This window comes from Lethenteron reissneri, unplaced genomic scaffold (assembly GCF_015708825.2).
Source record: "Lethenteron reissneri isolate LAM-NWPU_2019-01 unplaced genomic scaffold, ASM1570882v1 scaffold_1672, whole genome shotgun sequence".
Taxonomy (NCBI): domain Eukaryota; kingdom Metazoa; phylum Chordata; class Hyperoartia; order Petromyzontiformes; family Petromyzontidae; genus Lethenteron; species Lethenteron reissneri.
The window spans coordinates 9067-28989 of NW_026891413.1; the positions used below are offsets into that span (position 1 = coordinate 9067).

A 19923-nucleotide genomic window follows, 5' to 3' on the forward strand; every position below is an offset into this window, starting at 1 on the left:
GGCCGATGCTCGCTCGGAACTCAACCCCCCCCCCCCCACCTCAGCCGGTTCTAAGTTCCACCATCACCTCCATCACTACCATCACCACTGTCATTATCACCACCGCTATCATCACCACCGCCATCATCACCATCACCACCGCCATCACCATCATCACCACCGCCATCACCACCGCGTGGTTTCAGGGCTCCCCCTGGCCACCGATTTTTGGGCGCCACTCCGATGGTGGCCTCGGTGAGTCGTCCTCCATCTCCTCCCTGCACGGGAGTCCCACTCATCATCATCATCCTAATCTCCTCTCCCCAATGCTTTCCTGCCACGAGCTATCCCCATCCCACCGTTACGATCCTTGCATTTTCCACACGAACCTCTTTCCCCTCCCCGCGTCAACCCCCACTGTGCAATCTTCACCGCCGTACGAGTTGCGTTCTTCAAGTGCAGCTCTCTGGCTGTTTCTGTAACGCGGACTTCACGACCCTGCTACTAACGTCAAGGAACCCTACAAGACACCGCACGACCAATCCCATCGAGCTGTGTCACACGCGCACGTCCTAGGACCGTGCCGCCCGCTACAACGGCCGAGGGGGCGTGGAAGGAGGAGACGTTACTGCTCTGTGTTCGGCGCGTGCACAAGATCGGTGCCAATGTCAGAGGTCTGCTGCCGGCCACGGCGAGAGGACATCATGAGAGAGAGTTGGGAGCAGTTTTGCTGTTCCTCCTCCTCTTTCGTTGAAGGAGGTCCACACCTAGGTGGGATCACGACACGGTCCGTAGTTTCTGTTACGTGACCACAATTGTTAATTCTCAGGGAGCATAATTCCGCGTTTCGTATGGCTGGGGCTTGCAGGCTGCCACGTGGAACCACATTACATTGCACTTGTATCGCTTCAAGAGTCCAAGATCACCAGACACTTTAATTCCGTGTTATATCATCATCGTAATAATAATAATATCGATATTGTGCTCCATTTTCCAGAAACGGAGTCGCGCTACACATTACAAAAAGCAAATTAAACAAAACTGAGCTCGTAGTTGTTTCTTGTAAAAGGCTTCACTGTAAATATTTACAGTGAGTCTCACTGCTTTTACGACATCTGGGCCAGCAGGGCTTTGCTTTGCTTCGGCACGGCCGCTGGTGATGGCCCCTGGGGCCCCCACAACACCACGGCCACCGTTGGTGATGGCCCTTGGGGCCCCCACAACATCACGACCACTGGTGGTGATGATGGCCCGTGGGGCCCCCACAACACCACGACCACCGGTGATGGCCCCTGGGGCCCCCACAACACCACGACCACCGGTGATGGCCCCTGGGGCCCCCACAACACCACGGCCACCACTGGTGGTGATGATGGCCCGTGGGGCCCCCACAACACCACGACCGCCACTGGTGATGGCCCCTGGGGCCCCCACAACACCACGGCCACCGGTGGTGATGGCCCCTGGGGCCCCCACAACACCACGACCACCGGTGGGCCCCAACGGCGGCACGGCCGCCCCCCCTCGCGTCACGTCCACAACGTGGTGCACTTCCCACCGTTTGTCTTAATTCTCGCGGCCCCCGTCGTCGTGTGTATATTAATATTCTCTATATTAACAACAACAAAACTCAACTCGTTTTTACATTTTCTTTTGCTCCAGTAACCTAAGCGTAGCGTATGTCGCATATGACTTGCATACATGTAACGCCGCCCGAATCCCACACACGCCGCTCGATGCACGCATCGCGAGCGTCAAGACCGCATCGTGGCGCGACACGACGCAGGATCGCCCACCGCCCGCCGCCTCTGCTCTTCCGACTCCGGCCGCACGGCGATCGGAGCGACGTGCGAGCGGTGTGGGGGTCGCCGCCGTCGACCAAACCCCCAAGGACGCGTCGCCCGGTCACCACTCGGCCCCTTATCGCATCTGCGCGGTCGCCCGCGACAATGTCGGCGCGACACCGCCGCCGCCGCTACGGGATCTCGTGCCGTACACAGACGGCCGACTGCCCCCCCCCCCCGCGCTCCCAGGGGCCGGGTGTCAACCCCCGACTTCCCCGACACCACCCACGGGCCGCTCGGCAGCCGCGCGGGCACGGGCGCCTCAGGATCTGAAGGGATGGCGTTGAGGCGCGCTCGCTTCTGTGCCGTCGCCTGGCCCCCTGGGGGGGAGCGGGGGGGGAGGGGCGCGCAGCCCCCCCCCGCCGCCTCCCGTGCCCCCCCCGCCGCCCCCCCCGTCCTCCCAGCCGCCCGAGCCGCTCCCTTTGCCCAGCAGCCGGCGGTAGCCCTCGGCCGCCTGCTTGCCGTCCTTCTTGGCCTGGCGCAGCACTCGCTTCAGCTTCTTCACCTGCGGCGAGGTGGGGGGGAGCGGTGGGGCGGGGGGGGGGCGGGAAGAGACGGGGCGGTGAGCCTGCGTGGCCTTGCACGGGCCCTGGCTGAACCTCGCGCTTGATCTGTATACTACTTTGTTTTGTTTCGATTTAAAGCTTTCGTGACTGCAGGGATTCATCTTCTTGGTTCTTTCGGTAAAGTCACGTAGAATGGAAATAATACAATAATAAAAATTTAAAATAAAACATAATTAAATAATTCTCAAGACGTTTCGGCCACAACGCAAGCAGCCGTCCTCAGGTGAAGAACAGGTCTGTCATTCAGACTCTGTCTTCTCGACAGCCCTGTTCTTCACCTGAGGACGGCTGCTTGCGTTGTGGCCGAAACGTCGTGAGAATTATTTTATTGTTTTATTATTATTCTTTTATTATTTCCATTCTACGTGACTTTACCGAAAGAACCAAGAAGATACTTTGTTTTTCATCATAAACGTTTTTGGGTTAGATCGCGTTATTTATAAATGTGTCATAACCCTCCACCACCCGACACGGCCAAATAGTAAAAAACGTGCCACGTTTACAAAAGACAAATAGTTCACTACTATAGCCCACCGGTGTGTTGCAGAGTGAATCCACAACATTTACATTTTACTGGTAGGAACCTCCTGGTTCCACCAGCCCACAGGGGATTATTCTGTCCGTCCGTCGTGCATCCAAAAATGAGAGGAGTGGGGCTGGGTGGAGAGGGGGGGGGAGGGGCTGGGGGGGAGGGGAGGGTGGGGAGGGGCTGGGTGGGGAGGGTGGGGAGGGGCTGGGTAGGGAGGGAGGGCTGGGTGGGAAGGGTGGGGCTAGGTGGGGGTGGGAGGGGTGGGGCTGGGTGGGGAGGGGCTGGTCACCCCGTGGTGCCCTTATAAAACTCAACGTTTAACCTACTCACGCCGGCTTGTGCCCGCCCTCACAGTCGGCCATATTTGCGGAATACACCACGCCGCCGTTGACCCTGGCCATTGACCGAGCAACCCAACGTTCCTACCCGCTCCCTCCGCAGGAATGTGTTTTGAGTACGACGTTTCGCTGGTAATTACATCCGGCATCATCGGGCAATTCGCCAGAATGGTGAAGCCCTCCACTTGCTCCCGGTCTTAAATAGAGCAGCAGCACGGTGACGTCATCATTTAACCCAAAAAAAACTTTATTGTGAATAATATTGGTCGCGAAAGACGACGTGTTACTTTGTTTGTGTTTGTTTGTGTTTGTGTTTGTTTGTGTTTGTTTGTGTTTGTTTGTGTTTGTTTGTGTTTGTTTGTTTGTGTTTGTTTGTGTTTGTGTTTGTTTGTGTTTGTTTGTTTGTGTTTGTTTGTGTTTGTTTGAGGCTCAGCCGAGACGCGCAGTGGGCTGACGGTCGCTCCCTCCTCCCTCGGTGAGCCCCGGCCACACGGGGCAGTCACGTCTGACAACGGCCCCCCACCCACTGCCCGTAGGGACCCCCCCCCCGGGACCCCCCCCCCCACCCCCCCGCCTGCCTTACTCCGGCATGCAGGGGTAGAGCAGCCGTGCCGGCAGTCGGCACTCGGGAACGACGTCCACTTGCCTTTTGCTGCAGGTGCCGGTTCTTCTTCTCGAGCACGGAGAGCTGCTTCGTGAGCTTCCGCACGCGGTCCTCCTCTTCGAGCAGCGCCGACTGGATCGGGGCGCAAAGCAACTGCAACACAGTCACGTGGGGGGGTGGGGGGGTGGTGGGGGTGGTGGTGGGGTGGAGGGGGTGGGGGTGGTGGGGGTGGGGGTGGGGGTGGTGGGGGTGGTGGGGGTGGTGGGGGTGGGAGTGGTGGGGGTGGTGGGGGAGGGGGGGTGGTGGGGGTGGGAGTGGTGGGGTGGAGGGGGTGAGGTGGTGGGGGGTGGTGGGGGTGGTGGGGGTGGTGGGGGTGGGTGGGGGTGGAGGGGGGGTGGAGGGGGTGGTGGTGGTGGTGGTGGGGGTGGTGGGGTGGAAGGGGTGGTGGTGGTGGGGGTGGTGGTGGGGGTGTTGGGGGTGGTGGGGTGAAGGGGGTGGTGGTGGTAGGGGTGGTGGTGGTGGTGGTGGGGGTGGTGGGGGCAGTGGTGGTGGTGGGGGTGGTGGGATGGAGGGGGTGGTGGGGGTGGTGGCGTTGGGGGGGCAGTGGTGGGGGATGGGGGTGGTGGGGGCACGCACATTGGGGGAATGGGGAAACTCCGTGCGATGGCACAGACTTCGAACTCCCTCCCGCCGTCTCTTTTCCCCAGCTCTAGGAAGCGTTGCTCAATTTCAAGACGCGTTGGTAACTCTGTGCCGCGCGTCTACGACGACAGCGCCGTTCGTTGCTGGCCGCTCGACGTTTTTTGGGCTTTTGCAGCTGTGTGGCTTTACCCCCCAGCCCATTCCACCCGCGCGAGACCAAAATAAGTCCATAAAGAATTCCGTGTCGGGGCGTGACGTCTCGCGCGAGCTGCTGCGCGTTTATTTTTAGGAGGAAATTAATTTCAACTCCATCACGGGCGCTGGCTGGCAAATCGCCCGCCTTGGCACCACGCGAGCCACGCACGGAAGCCTCCGTCCACTCGATCACGCGCCGGCAGTCGCCTAAACCCACGCTCCGGCCGCCTTTGTCTCCCCCAAGCGCCCGACATTCACGCACCGGGATGACCGATTCTCGGGGGGCTGAATTGACCTGCCTGGTAGCCCGCGGGCAGGTAGCGATGCCTGCCGGGGGAATTGCGGCGAAACCTCCGAGCCAGTTGAGTCGATGGCGCCCGGCGATTTGAACGCCCGGCAGGCAGCAATGAATCTGCCGCACGGGGCGATCGCTATCGGCTTTGAATCCGGCGCCGCCCGCCCGCCCGCCTGTCTGCTATGAAACGCGGCTCCCGTTGGCGCAGGATTCGCGGGACGCGTGGGAGGGGGGGGGAGCGCATCGGGCGCCCATCGCCCCACGCATCGTGCCCGACTCCCCTGAAGCGCGCTGACTTTTTGTCAACAGCCAAAGAAATGCAACGGCTCTCCGCGGGGTGGACCTCGCCTCCAATCGGCGGTCTTGAGCAGGCCACGGAGAACTCCAAATTGCAACGGCATGAGGCCATCCACTCCGAGGGTCGTTGTCTACATGGGGTTTATGAAGCGAAAGGAGTGAGTGAGTGAGTGGGTCTGTGGGTCAGTGAGAGAGTGAGTGAGTGAGTAGGTGGGTGAGTGGGTGAGTGAGTAGGTGGGTGAGTGAGTGGGTCAGTGGGAGAGTGAGTGAGTGAGTAGGTGGGTGAGTAGGTGGGTGAGTGAGTGAGTGAGTCAGTGGGAGAATGAGTGAGTAGGTGGGTGAGTGAGTGAGTGGGTGGGTGAGTGGGTGAGTGAGTAGGTGGGTGAGTGAGTGAGTGAGTGGGTCAGTGGGTCAGTGAGAGAGTGAGTGAGTGAGTAGGTGGGTGAGTAGGTGGTTGAGTGAGTGAGTAGGTGGGTGAGTGAGTGAGTGAGTGGGTCAGTGGGTCAGTGAGAGAGTGAGTGAGTGAGTAGGTGGGTGATTAGGTGGGTGAGTGAGTGAGTGGGTGGGTGAGTGGGTGAGTGAGTGAGTGAGTCAGTGGGTCAGTGGGAGAGTGATTGAGTGAGTAGGTGGGTGAGTAGGTGGGTGAGTGAGGGAGTTGGGGGGGTCTAACGGGGGCTGCTCTGTGCAGAGAGCGATCGGAGAGAGCCGTGGAAACGTGGACCAATGATAGCACGACTCCACGCTCATTGGGGCCGTGTTGATCGTCTCCCTGCGAGATGCACCCAATGGGTGGATATGTGCTGAGACGTGAGGTGGTGGTGGTGGTGGTTGACGCGGCCTCCTCTCTGTTCGTTCCCCCACGAGGCAGCGCTCTGGTCGCTCGTAAATTCCGATGGCACCGTTGGAGTTGTCATCGGAGAGGAAACGTTCACCGGTTATTGCTTGTTTCTCAAAGATTCACGGCAAATGACATCCGCACGTGTTTCGCGCCACGAATGCGTCTCCTCCACTGCGGGATGGATGTAGCGAAGCCACGTCAGGCGTGGAAATCGGCAACATCCATCATCAAACTCACCGCTCAAGCAAGGCCGTTACGGCCAGCATTCGCCGTGAAATGCATCGAGCACGGATTGGGGATTTCAGGGACAGGTTGACAAACGATCTGTCACGCAGCCCAAACGGGGAGCTGCATTCGGGTTACTGAAACAAAAACAAAAATGAAGTCAGCCCAGAAGGTCACCGTTTGGTAATGTGGCCTCCAAAGACGGAGCATCAGATATGTTTTCCATCTGACGCCACCCGATATTGCGATCACGTCAAACGGAATTCTCCGAAATGTCACGCGTTACGTATCACGAGTCGGGTCGAGTTACAGCCTCTCGGCACCCAAACGAGCGAAGGGCAGCAATCATCGACATTCGACGTCCTGGGCCAGCGGTGGAAATTCCACATTCCCATGGCGAGTGCCCGTCTCTCCGCAGTACATCCGTCTGTTGACTTCCAGCGTTTCTGGTTTCTGGTTTTATCGAGCACGGAGGGATCACGGGCCCGGAGTCACCCTCTGGCCCGGATTCGAACTCGTCGCCATTCCGACTGCGGGTGGCGCGCCATCTCCAGCGCGTGGAGCGGTGAGGAGACGGCCGTGTGCTGCCGTGGGACGCGCCATGCCGACACCGCACGGCACGGCACCCACGCGCCGGCCGCCTTTCATGATGAAAGCACCGCCGCACCAGGTAGTCGTTTTAGGCTGAGTAGACCTAGAGGCCCCCCCACACCATTTACATTTAACGCCGTGCACAGGGTCGCCTGCCGAAACAGGCCGGGATTTGGCTCCGGTGTGCGGGTGGCGGAAATTTGATTCGCGCGGAGATCCGGAGTCGGTGTTGCCGGTGTTGAACTTCAGTTTGGCGAACTGCGCGGTTCTGGCAGTCGGCCTATGGTGGGATAAGGTGGCCACCCACGCTGAGCATCCTGGCCACGAAGTGAACCCAGGTCATCAAGGGTCCTGGTGACTTGGCCTTGCCGTAGACACGCGGGTAGAGTGCCAGGACGACTGATCAAACCTGACACAGCCTCGGCGCGATGAAAGCAACATTGAGATGAATTTGTCCCCAGCGCACCGAGGCTGCTCCTCAACGCAAGTCCCTCGAGCACAAGTGCCGGCAGTAGCCATCATATGGCTACGCTGCACCGGTGAGTGCCAAGAAGAGTGAAGCTGGCACGCGTTTGCCTTGCTGCTGCTATGTTACACACATGAACAATGCCACAATCTCGCCTCTTGGGCTGTGGCCATCGCCATACTGGACACAATGTACGCAGGAACGTTGATGTCACCGTGACATCAACAGCACGCTGCAATTGTGTTGTGTTTTGCTGATGAAGAGACCCTGTGTGCCCGCGCTGCAAACGTGTTTCTGGCTGTTGCCTTGGCTATTCAGCGAGAGAAAGGGTTTGGATTAGGATAAGATCTCCGTGTTTATTTGGCCAGCGTAGCGGTCGGCACGCTGCGCGCTGAACCCAACGACCCGACTCTCGCTCACAGCCAACATCAGCGACAAATCTGATCCCGGTTCTGGGCCTCATCTAGGTAGACTCAGCCTTAAACGAGCGCCTGGTGTGACGTATTAACATCGGCAGTGGCGCTGACCACACCACCCTCTCCCGTGTCGCATTGACATGCATCGGTGCTCGCTGGCAACACTTGCCCCAACTTAATACAGCAGTCGTGCTGAGACGGTTCCACCTGAAGACGGAAGCTTGTGTTGCCTCCGAAACGTCGTGATTTTTTATTTTTTTATTTTTTACCTACGTGACTTTATCGAAAAAACCTAAGCGTATACTTGCCCCAACAGTCTGCATGGCTGCAGGGGAGACCATTGGCTTCGGGAGGGCCTCTGGGTGGATGCGGCTTCTCACGCCAGAGCCCCCCGTGAGCTCTCTCTGCGTGCTGTGCCCGGCTGCCCCGCGTGCTGCCCCCGCGTGCTGCCCCCCCCCCCCCCCCCCACGCTGCACACAGCGGTCCTCTGAGCTCGGCGCCAGCCACTTCGCCGGTGTGGCACTGCCAGAGGACTCATACTCTTAGTTCTTTCGATAAAGTCACGTAGGTAAAAAATGCAATTAAAATTAATACATTTATGTTTAATTTAATATTTAAGAGCTTGCATCTTGAATCCCTGCCTCACTTGATGCAGCAAATCTGGCTGTGACGGTCCCACCTGATGACGGAGACTTGTGTTGCCTCCGAAACGTCGTGATTTTTATTATTTTATTTTTATTAATTTTAATTTCATTTTTTACCTACGTCACTTTACCGAAAGAACTAAGAGTATGAATCCTTGCAGTCACGAAAGCTTCAAATCTAGCACTGCCAGAGACCACGGCGCGTGGCCCGTGCGTGGTAAGGCAGGCGAGATCGCTTGGCTCGAGCCCTCGACCTGGCCGAGCGCACGACGGCACCCTCGCGTCTTGTGATGAAGTGGCTTTCTCTCGCGCTCGCACTCAGGTCCCAAAGACAAAGATGCCTGTATGGGTTTAACACACTATTGGGGCAAGGGCTGTTAGCGAGGACCATTGAATGCGGGCACATGACGCAAGCTATCCGTGGTAAAGTAATCCTGATTATATTTTTTAGGTCTTTCGGTGAAGTCACGTAGAATGGTTATTTCTTTGAACCCGTCTACGTGACTTTAACGAAAGACCCAAAGAGTATGAATTCCTGCAGTCACGAAAGCTTTAAGTCGAGATTTAAACTTGATTAATAAGGCATTTGTCGTGTGCACGAGTGGCCTCTCATTCCGCAGTGGGAACGGCAAATCTCGTTACGTCAATTCAATGTGGTGGCATTTTGAACGTAAAAAAACCCATCTCAGCTATAGGCGCTACTGCCAATGAACATCTGACTCTCACGGGAGCTCATCGCCTTTATTTATCCGGCAAATCCGTACGGAGTCCCGAGGCTCGTGCGTTGGGATGTTTGCCCATTCTCATCAATGAGCGTTTTGTCTGCGGGAGGAAACCTGAGCACACGAACAAAATCCACGCAAAGGAAGCAATAACGCGAGAAGATCCGTGCGAATGGATTCAACAATCTACCTGCTCTGATGACATCTCTTGGCTACCTTTTTTTCTTGTTCATGTTTTTGTTTTTTTTGTTTGTTGCGGTTGCACCCGATTCAAGAGCCGAATGGCTCACAGGGCTATACCTAATAAATGAACTTGAACCTTGGGCCAGAGGGTTTTAGAGTCTCACAAATCTTTGTGATGCACAAACCCTCGCCTCCAATGTGCTGGAGCACATTGCTGGCTGTTGAGAGCGAGTTTGAATGAGGATAAGAGGTGTGTTAGTTACGTTGTACCTCCACCCCAATATCTCCCACCAGGAGCAGCAAGCCCCCTACCACGTGGCCCACAGGCCAAGGGGCCTGGGCCCTGTACCCACTTGGGGTGGCAAACGGGATCAGTTTCCACCGTGGGCAACATCCCCAACACCGCTATTGTACATCAAGTAAGGCACCCTTCCCTAACGGCGTTCATCTCTTCTTGGTTATTTCGGTAAAGTCACGTAGAAGGGAAATAATAAAATAATAAAAATAAAACATCATAAAATAATTCTCCTGACGTTTCGGCCACAACGCAAGTAGACGTCCTCAGGTGAAGACCAGGTCTGTCGGGGAGACAGCGTCTGAATGAAACACCACCACGCTTGGAGCGTATGTTTAAGCTGTTTATCTCGCGAAAAGCTTCCGGCGCGACTTTACGATCGCACGCATTTGCGATCGGCACGGAGCGCTCGATTACCGAAGACAATATTTGCTCGCAATGGCCACCGTGGGCGGTTACCCGCGAGTAAGTATTTGTTGGTGGCATTGCCTCTGGAGGACGCGGCCCAAGGGCTGGCAGCCGTGCACGGGAGCTGCCGTCCGTCCCTGCTGCCGCCGCTGCTGCTGCCTACTCACCTCGTTGTCCTGCTGCATCTCCCACTCGGGCGAGTAGAGGTGGACCTGCGCGCCCTGCGAGCAGTTGGAGAACTGGAAGAGGCTGGAGAACATCCGGCGCGTGTCCTGCGTCTCGGGGAAGATGGCGTCCTGGAAGTTGACGCCGTGCGGCACGAGGTGGTAGTTCTCATCCATCCTGACGGGGAGCGCAAAGACAAAGGTCCCCCGTGGAGCCTTAACAGACTGTTGGTAGCAAGTGCTGTTAGCGAGTAGCACCTATGAAGGCCGGAACGGCACACGAGAGAGTGGGTGGCCAATACCACGCCCGGGGAGCACGGTGTGTGTACCTGAGCGTACCTTTCTGTGTATGCTCAGGTACACACACAGGTACACAAAGGTATGCACAGGTACACACACAGGTATACACACAGGTACACACATGTATGCACAGGTACACACACAGGTACGCACACAGGTACACACAGGTACGCACAGGTACACACACAGGTACACACACAGGTACACACACATGCACACACCGGTACACACAGGTACGCACAGGTACACACATAGGTACACACACAGGTACGCTAAGGTACGCACAGGTACGCACACAGGTACGCACAGGTACACACACAGGTACACACAGGCACACACAGGTACACACACAGGTACACACAGTTACACACACAGGCACACACACAGGTACACACACAGGTACGCACAGGTACACACAGGTACACACACAGGTACACACACAGGTACACACAGGTACACACACAGGTACACACACAGGTACACATACCGGTACACACACAGGTACACACACAGGTACACACACACACAGGTACACACACAGGTACGCACAGGTACACACAGGTACACACACAGGTACGCACAGGTACACACACAGGTACGCACAGGTACACACAGGTATACACACAGGTACACACACAGGTACACACACAGGTACACAGGTACACACACAGTTACACACAGGTACACACACAGGTACGCTCAGGTACGCTCAGGTACGCACACAGGTACGCACAGGTACACACACAGGTACACACACAGGTACACACAGGTACACACACAGGTACGCACAGGTACACACACAGGCACACACAGGTACACAGATACACACAGGTACGCACACAGGTACACACACGTATACACACAGGTACACACACAGGTACACACACAGGTACACAGATACACACAGGTACGCACACAGGTACACACACAGGTACACACACAGGTACACACACAGGAACACACACAGGTACACAGGTACACACACAGGTACACACACAGCTACACACAGGTACACACACAGGTACACACACAGGTACACACAGGTATGCACAGGTACACACACAGGTACACACACACAGGTACACACACAGGTACACACAGGTACACACAGGTATGCACACAGGTACACACACAGGTACACACAGTTACACACACAGGTACGCACACACAGGTACACACAGGTACACACACAGGTACACACACACAGGTACACAAAGGTACACACAGGGCACACAGGTACACACACAGGGCACACACATGTACACACAGGTACACACACAGGTACACACACATGTGTACACACACGCGGATACCAATCCCCGTACATACCCAGGCTTGGTCTAACCTGGCTTCGGTGCCTCTGCGTGGGTCGTGCCGTGCGCTGTTTACCGCGATGTCCGACGTTTCGCTCTACGAGCTGGGTACGTCTTCTACTTTCAGCGGCGCAATCAACTCTCCAGCCCGCTCACCCTCTCCCGCACCACGAGATGGGGCTCCTGTCTGCACTGCCGAGCGTGGGCTCCTCTCACGTGTACGCTCAGAACTCGGCCCGTAACATCTTAATATGTAGAGGACCGCAGAGCTCGAGGGGAAGCGGCGTGGCGCCGGCTGACCGCATGGGTGCTGCTGCATTCTCGCTCGTCCTCGGCTCCTCCTCGCGCCTCTCAGGGCGAGCGAACGGATGGCGGTGGCGTCGCTGCGTTACGAGTTGAACTCGTCGTTCAATCGTCAGCACTGGACATTCGCCAAATCAAGTGGAAGCCTCCGATGTAAGTCAATGCCGGCTACACCCACCCACCCACCTACCCGCGCGCGTACCTCCCTTCACTCACTCGCTCACACACGAGGTCGCGCCAGCCTCAAGATGTGTTAAATCTCGATTTGAAGCTGTCGTGACCGCAGGAATCCATACTCTTTGGTTCTTTCGGTAAAGTCACGTGGGTAGGAAATCAAATCAAGAGGTGTTCGCTAGCAGCGCTCTCGTCTCAACAAGGGCGGCGATCCTGTGTCTCCGCACGTCCGCGACCCTGGCGCGCGCCAACGAAGCGAGCCCAGTCTCCACCTTTTTATTTTGGCGTTCGAAGGGAAATACTAAGGATTCGGGGGGGTGAGGGCGGGGAAATCCTCGAGGCTCTTCGCGAGCGGCAAACAGGAAGGGCACGGCACGCGTCGGGCGCGTTCAGGATCGCGACAAGCCGGGCGTTGTCCTCGCGCGCGCTGGGGAATGGGGCTCGCGCCAATGGACGGCGCTTGACGACAGCCCCGGGGGGTGTTGACACACGCGCACGTAACACGCACAAAGATCCCCCGCGCGGCCTTAGCGGACTGCTGGGGAGAATGGCGAGCGCCGAAGTGAAGGCCGGCACGGCACGCGAGGGTGTTGGGTGGTCAATCACCACGCCCGGCCGCCTTTGTCTCCCTAAGTGGCGATGCTTACACACCGCATCGGGTACGGATTTGAGGTTGAGTCACACTATTTTATCACTTTTTTTTTGTTATTTTACCAGGTAGGGCCCCATTGAGCTGTGTGGCTGTTTTTCAGAAGCGACCTGGCCATCACAAATGATAGCTCAACAAAGTTGCTTATCGTGTGGACATGTACAGCAGCCAAACGCTCTTAACGCACGTTTCTAAATGTGCAGGGAAAAACTAGGACCGGGAGAAAAACAATCCACGCGACGTCGGGGAGATGGAACATGCAAACCTCAAACATTCAGGCATCAGCGTCGGGGATTGCACCTTGGGGAAGCCCAGGACCGGTTCAGATAATCGTCACCGGTGTTGGCCGTGAGCGGGAATCGAACCCGGGTGGCCAGGTTCATAGCGCAGCGCGCTAACCGCTGCACCACCGCTCCCCACAAACACAAACACGCGCACACACAACACGAAGGAGGGGCGGCACGTGCTGCGGTGCGGCGTCACGTGATGCGGGGTGACGTCACGTGATGCGGGGCGTCACGTGATGCGAGCGAGCACCGATGACGAGGCCAGCCAGCTCGGCACACGAGGGAGAGGGTGGCGATCAGCACGCACGCCTTGACCGCCTTTGTCTCTCCGGTGCTGATGTTGGAACACGCCGGACCAGATGCGCGTTGTTTATTTCACGCCGAGCGGACCTACAGGATGTCTCGTGGTGCGTGAGCGGGCTGCAGTTTGCCAGGGTTGACGTGGTCACCCACAACAAGCCCTGGCCACTTAGGGCCCCCCTCCCCTTCCCAGCATCCTGACTCGCGAAGGCGGGAAACCCCCCAACAAGCCACGCCCAGAGTGCTCCAGCTGATTAAGCTCCTCCCACAGCACCCGGCCTGCCCGCGTGGTCACCCCTACAAGCAACGGCCAGGGCCTAAAGCGCCGAGCGGCCGGCAACGAACAGCACCGCCAACAGCGGGGGGACATGGATGGAAGTGCCGATGATGACAGTGACGACGGTGATGGTGATAAGGGGCCGTCCATAAATGACGTCACGCGATTTTGGACGATTTTTGACCCCCCCCCCCCCCTCGTCACACGGCGTCACAAAAAGTCAGACCCCCCCTCTCAAATATGACGTCACAAAGCTCTGCCCCCCTCCCCCCCTCCAAACCATATTTCCATTTTGAAAAAAAAACATGCTTCAAATCGCGTTAAACTATTGTCATTGTAGTGCGTATTTAATGTGGCGCTGTACTCTGATGTTGTAGGAGAAAACATTTATTAAAACGTCTATTTAATTAAGTAGAACGTGTTGTCTATATTTATTTAAAGTTGCGCATTTTGATGCGACGTCACATTTCTCAACCCCCCCCCTCCCCTCGTCACACATCGTCACAAATGTTTGACCCCCCCCCCAAACCCCCCCAGGTGCGTGACGTCATTTATGGCCTGCCCCAAATGACGCGACGCTGATGATGACGACGATGGCAATGCCGATGATGATGTCGATGACACGAGGACGAGGAGTCCGAGGCGCACCTGAGGAACAAGAAGTAGGTGTTGTTCTCCATGACGGTGTAGGAGTGGCACGAGAAGTAGCCGAGGCCCGTGACATTGAAGCGTGCTCCGGCGGGCATCTCGAGCATGGAGCCCCAGGCCTGGTCGCACAGCAGCTCCACCTCGGCGGCGTACAGCAGCTCCGAGGAGTCGCCGCCGCCCCCCTGCCACGGCAGGAGGTTGTGCACCCCGTACGAGTCCTGGTGCAGCGCCAGCACCTTGGCCATCACGATGATCTCGGCCAACTCGGCGCGACACGCTTCGCTCTGCGGCCGCCAGTCCTGGGGCAGCTGGCAGCCCCAGCAGCAGGAGCAGGAGCAGCAGCAGGTCCACGCGAGCAGCAGCAGCAGCGGCGGCAGCGGCGGCGGTCGCCGTTGCCGCGGGGTCCGCTCGTCCCGGGGGGTCGGCGACGCGGACGGGGCCCGGGCCATGTCGGCGAGATGGAGCGGCGAGTCGAGGCCGAGTGCCGCCGCCTCCTCCCCGTGGGCCGCGAGCTCCCTGGGCGAGCTCGCGAGCGGGGACCTCGGCTTGGTGACAGAAGCTGTCTGCGGGGAGAGAAGAGCGCGCGGGCGTCTTTCCAGACAGCACCCAGACAGCTGCAGCGGCAGCAGCGGATTGTGCGACAAACAGCGGCAGCGGACGTGTGGGTCTCGTCTCAGGCTGTCTCGTCTCAGCCACGCTGTGTTGCACCACCACCCCACGGCCCAAGACAACACACTCAGTCACACACCCACTCACTCACTCTCGCACCCACACACACACTCACTCACACACCCACTCACTCACACACCCACTCACACACCCACTCACTCACTCACGCACCCACACACCCACTCACTCACGCACCCACACACCCACTCACTCACACACCCACTCGCCCACTCACGCACCCACCCACTCACCCACCCACTCACGCACCCACCCACGCAACTCACTCAACCACCCACTCACGCACCCACCCACGCACACACCCACTCATACACTCCCTGATCCACCCACCGGACATACACCTCGGATTAGCACGGTTGGCTACGTACGGTGCGAAAGAAGTGCAATATCCACACACACACATTGCAGGTCACAATACTTCTGATTCATAATTCGTTTACCTTGGGTCAGATCGTGTCGGTAAAATGTCATTGTGTGAAATGCCATTGTGTAAAATGCCATTGTGTGAAATGTCATTGTTTTCACGACACCCCTCCACCACCCGACCGAGGAAAGCGAGTTACGTGGGCAAACACGACGATTGATTTGGTTGATGAGCAAAGCGAGTGGTGATGTCGAGACGCCGGTTACGTTGTTGACCATTTCCATCCGACACGAGTCCTCAAGATCACACCCAACGTCACGACGCGGTCTACGCCCTCAAGGAAACGAATCACGAATCGTGACCCCTTGGGCGTGAACGACTTCGCGTGGCCTGACCCCAGACGCATCTCTCTGTCTCTGTCTGTCTGCGCCTTCTCTCGCACCGATCCACCGTGGGATTCCCCCCCCCCCCGGTCATCCCTTCCTGCCCAAGCTCTCATCGCCTTTCTCCATTCGAGAAACACTCCGTACGCTCTTATCGATCACAACGTTGATTATCGTGCTGTTCGTGGCTGGCCGCTCCAAGTTGTGGACCCTTTGCTCTGCAACTTTGTTTACAACAATAGCGCTGCTGCTGCTGCTGCACAACGATCCCCCGTGGGGCCTTCAGGGGGGCACGATACACGAGGCGTGGCCAGCACCACGTCCTACCGCGATGTTTACTCACCGCACCAGGTACTCATTTGAGGCCGAGTCGACCTAGGCGAGGCCCAGGAACGATTTCAAATACCCCCCACCGCTATTGCTCGTGGAGCGGGAATCGACGAACTCGGGTCACCGGGGTGTGCGGCGCAGTGCGCTAACCACTGCGCCACCGCTCCTCGGTGCTATCGCCGCACACATCAAGCGGGATGAGGCGTCTGGAGCTCCGTTCACTCCGAGCTGCTGGCCGACGCCGCGTGGGTGGAGTTCTCGTCGCGAGAGGAACGCGCCGCGTCTCTCTGGCGGCCTGGTGCGCCCCCGTGCACGCGCTGGGTGGACGCTCAAAGGTGAAGGAGCTGCCCCCCGGGGCTTTGCTCGCCCTCGATGATGCTCTCGAGGGGACTCGGCAGTGAGCCCCTCTCGAGTTTCACTCGAACCCCGTTGCGCATCGCCCCGATGCCTCGACTCGACGACCCCACGCCGTGCGCCACGCGCTGGACACGCGAGCCACCCCCGTGACCCCCGTGACCCCTGTGGCCCCCGTGACCCCTGTGGCCCCCGTGACCCCTGTGACTCCCGTGACCCCTGTGACCCCCGTGACCCCACCGGGCAGCAGGAGGACAGGCGGCGTGCCGCCCCTTGTCGGCGGCCACTATTTTGGAGGCACCGTCTCGGGCGATGCGCTCCTCCAGGACGCGGCGACTTTGACCAAATCGCTTTTTTGAGTCGCGCAGACAGGGAAACGGGGGGACGACGACGATTCCGCGAGCCCCGAACGAAGCCCCTGCGAGGAGTCGAGCCACTCACGGGGACGCCCTCCCGAGCAGCCGTCGGCACGCACTCGTGGCTAGAGGCGCAGCCCTGCAAGTTCTCGCTCTCGCCGCTGTTGGCGAAGTGAAGGGCCTCCATTGCGAGAGGCGGGGGGGGGGCTCTAGAGGAGAGCCCCCCCCTTCCGTAGATGGTATTGGGCACTGCCCTGTCGCGCTTCTCTGATGTTTTAAAAATGGTGGCAGTTACCCACAGTTTACCCCACCACCACCACCCACAACCACCACCACCACCACACGCGACAATCTGCCGACAGCCGCGACTGCTGCCCGATGCTGCTGAGTGGACAGCGGAGGCGGCGTGGAGGAACTTTGCCGCGCCGTGACTCGAACCTGCGCCCTTCTGGGATGCGAAGTCCGCTGCTCGTTGCTCGCCCCCCCACCCCGAACGCCGTCCCCACTCTGTCGGTGATTTACGACTCGCGGAGCTAAAGAGCAGCAGCAGCGGCAGCAGGAGGAGGGGCGGCAGGAGCGTCGCGGAGTCCTTACCGAGTGATTAGGCGGCCTCCAGCCAGCGCATTGCTCCGCAACCAACAGCGTCGGCGGCGATTTGATTGAAGACAGCAGCGACACGGAGGGAGAGAGACGTTCACTCGGGAGGAGGCCACCGGCCCCGACCCATCGCCTGGTCACGAGCTCGAGGGACCTGCAGGAGGAGCCGCCGATAGACGCAGACGACGCTGCGGCACCCAGGGCGCGTAAAGTCGACGCTGCCCCCCCTCCTCCTCCTCCTTCCTTCCTCCACGCGGGGAGACCACGCGAATCTCCAGTCCTCGTCTCGCAGCCAGCAACCTCCTCACAGATTCACTCCTCCACGCCGCGCCTCTCCTTGCCAGCAGCAGCAGCGGCGGCGGCAGCGGTGGTGGTGGTGGCACAGTGGGCCATGCCTGCCTGTCCCCAGCTCCTCTCACGGAGTTCCTCTCATCCCGTCTGTCGAGGAGCGAGGAAGACAGCTGAGAGCGAGGGGAGTGTTGCGAGCAGGAGGAGAGAGAGAGAGAGAGCGGTGGCTGTGTGTGTGCGAGAGAGAGGGGGCGCGCGTCGCTTTTATCAGCCCCGAGGTGCGCCTGCTACCACTGCGCCGTCTGCAGGAGGAAATGCACCACACGTGCTCTCAAGTCCACCACAAGTGGTGGTGGCACTCTCCCTGAGCGAGTGCGCGAGTGTGAGCACGGCACGGCTCCGCTGGTGACCCACGCTCCAAGGGTCGTGAGTCGGGTTCCGCGTGCCGCGTCAGCTGCGCGCTCGATCTGCCGCTGGGGCCGGAGAGGCTTAAGCCCGCGGGGACAAAATCGACCGGCGACGTCACTCCCCGGTGGCCACGCGGGGCGAGGCGGCCCGCCAGTGAGGTGCAACATTGAACGGACCAGCTGCTGCTGCGTTAGTAGTGGCATTACACACTCTGCAATAATAATAACACTGTGGCCTTCAAAGGAATCAAAATATATCAAAAGCGACGTTTCGTGCACGAGCCCTTAATGGCACGTGATGAAGGAGGGCCGTTGCCCGCATGGAATGTGCTGATGGATTCTGTTAATTGGCTACTCGAGTGGATTCATAACGTACAGGCAGACCTCGCTTAGCGCTCAAGATGCGTTCCCTGGGGCAGTGAGCGCGAATCGAATCGGCGTTCTACGGGGTCGCGCTAAGCGAGGCTCTGCCCGCGCTCTGTATCTCTGGGACCCGTCGCATGGCTCGCATCCTCCCTCCACTTCACGGCTCGTCATCTGTTGACGCTGCTGATGAGACACTGGCCGTCGAAACCCGATGCAGAGTTTTGCCCGTAATTGAACCAATGCTGTTGTAAATATGCACTCCCAGAATGGCGTATGGCTGATGGGACGCGTTAAAATAGATTTTTTTTTAGAGGGGGAGATATGTGGAAGAGGCGAGCTGCTTACTGATGGATCTTGTTACACGCGGAATGTTTTATTGAGTACACAGTGGACGTGCTCAGATGGGAATTCCAAATTGTGCACGCTGTGCGAAGACGGACGCTGTGGAAACAAAGATGGAAAGGGGTCGTTCTGGCCGCAGCCCCTCGGTGCCTTGTGCTGCCCTAAATAGGCGCTCGCTAACAGCACGTGCCCTGCGGGTGTGCATGGCTCTACGCAGACCGCTTGTCGTTGTGTATACCTCAGTGCCGGATTACCCTAGTAGCACAAGTAGCTACAACACGTGTAGTAGCTACACGTGTAGTAGCTACACAAGTAGCTACACATGTAGTAGCTACACATGTAGTAGCTACAAATGCAGCAGCTACACATGCAGCAGCTACACATGCAGCAGCTACACATGTAGCTACTACATAAACAAGTAGTACATGTAGTAGCTACTACATGCGTAGTAGCTACTACATGCGTAGTAGCTACTACATGTGTAGCAGCTACGGGCCCCGCACTTTCAAGGGCCCCGCGCTAAATGCTTTCAAGCTATCAATTCCGGTTCAGTGATTCTGCACTTGCGCTATTACTATAGTACTATACCGCCTTCAACTTTTATGAACGACTGGGTGTTTAAGGTTAGCGATTTGTCGTATTATCGGGCTGTATAGCAAATGAAAAAATACAATCACTTTACTATGCAAGTAAAAAAAATTGTGTTTTAATATTTAAGTGTTTACTTATTTATTTAGGGCCCCTTCATAACATATGCTACAGGCCCCGCGCCAGCTTAACCCGGCACTGGTATACCTGTGTGTGTGTGTACATGTTCGCATGCGTTCCTAATTTACCCCCGACTCGCACCCTCCTTTGTTGGCGGTCTCCAGACAGCGGACTGACAGATCAGTCTGTCGGGGGTCTCCGGGGAGGAGGCGAGGCAGACCGCGACCCCCCAATGGGGTCTCCAGACAT

At 57.9% G+C, this 19923-nt stretch overlaps 1 protein-coding gene across 1 annotated transcript; it reads right to left on the bottom strand.

Moving 5' to 3' along the window:
* Positions 1-1085: 1085 nt before the first annotated feature.
* Positions 1086-18084, bottom strand: LOC133339226 (coiled-coil domain-containing protein 3-like). The gene is given in 7 exon segments (XM_061547376.1): positions 1086-1442; positions 2028-2141; positions 2143-2328; positions 3903-4013; positions 10245-10419; positions 14493-15055; positions 17561-18084. Coding segments are annotated over 6 exon segments (1392 nt in total). The 5' UTR covers positions 14942-15055; positions 17561-18084.
* Positions 18085-19923: the final 1839 nt, after the last annotated feature.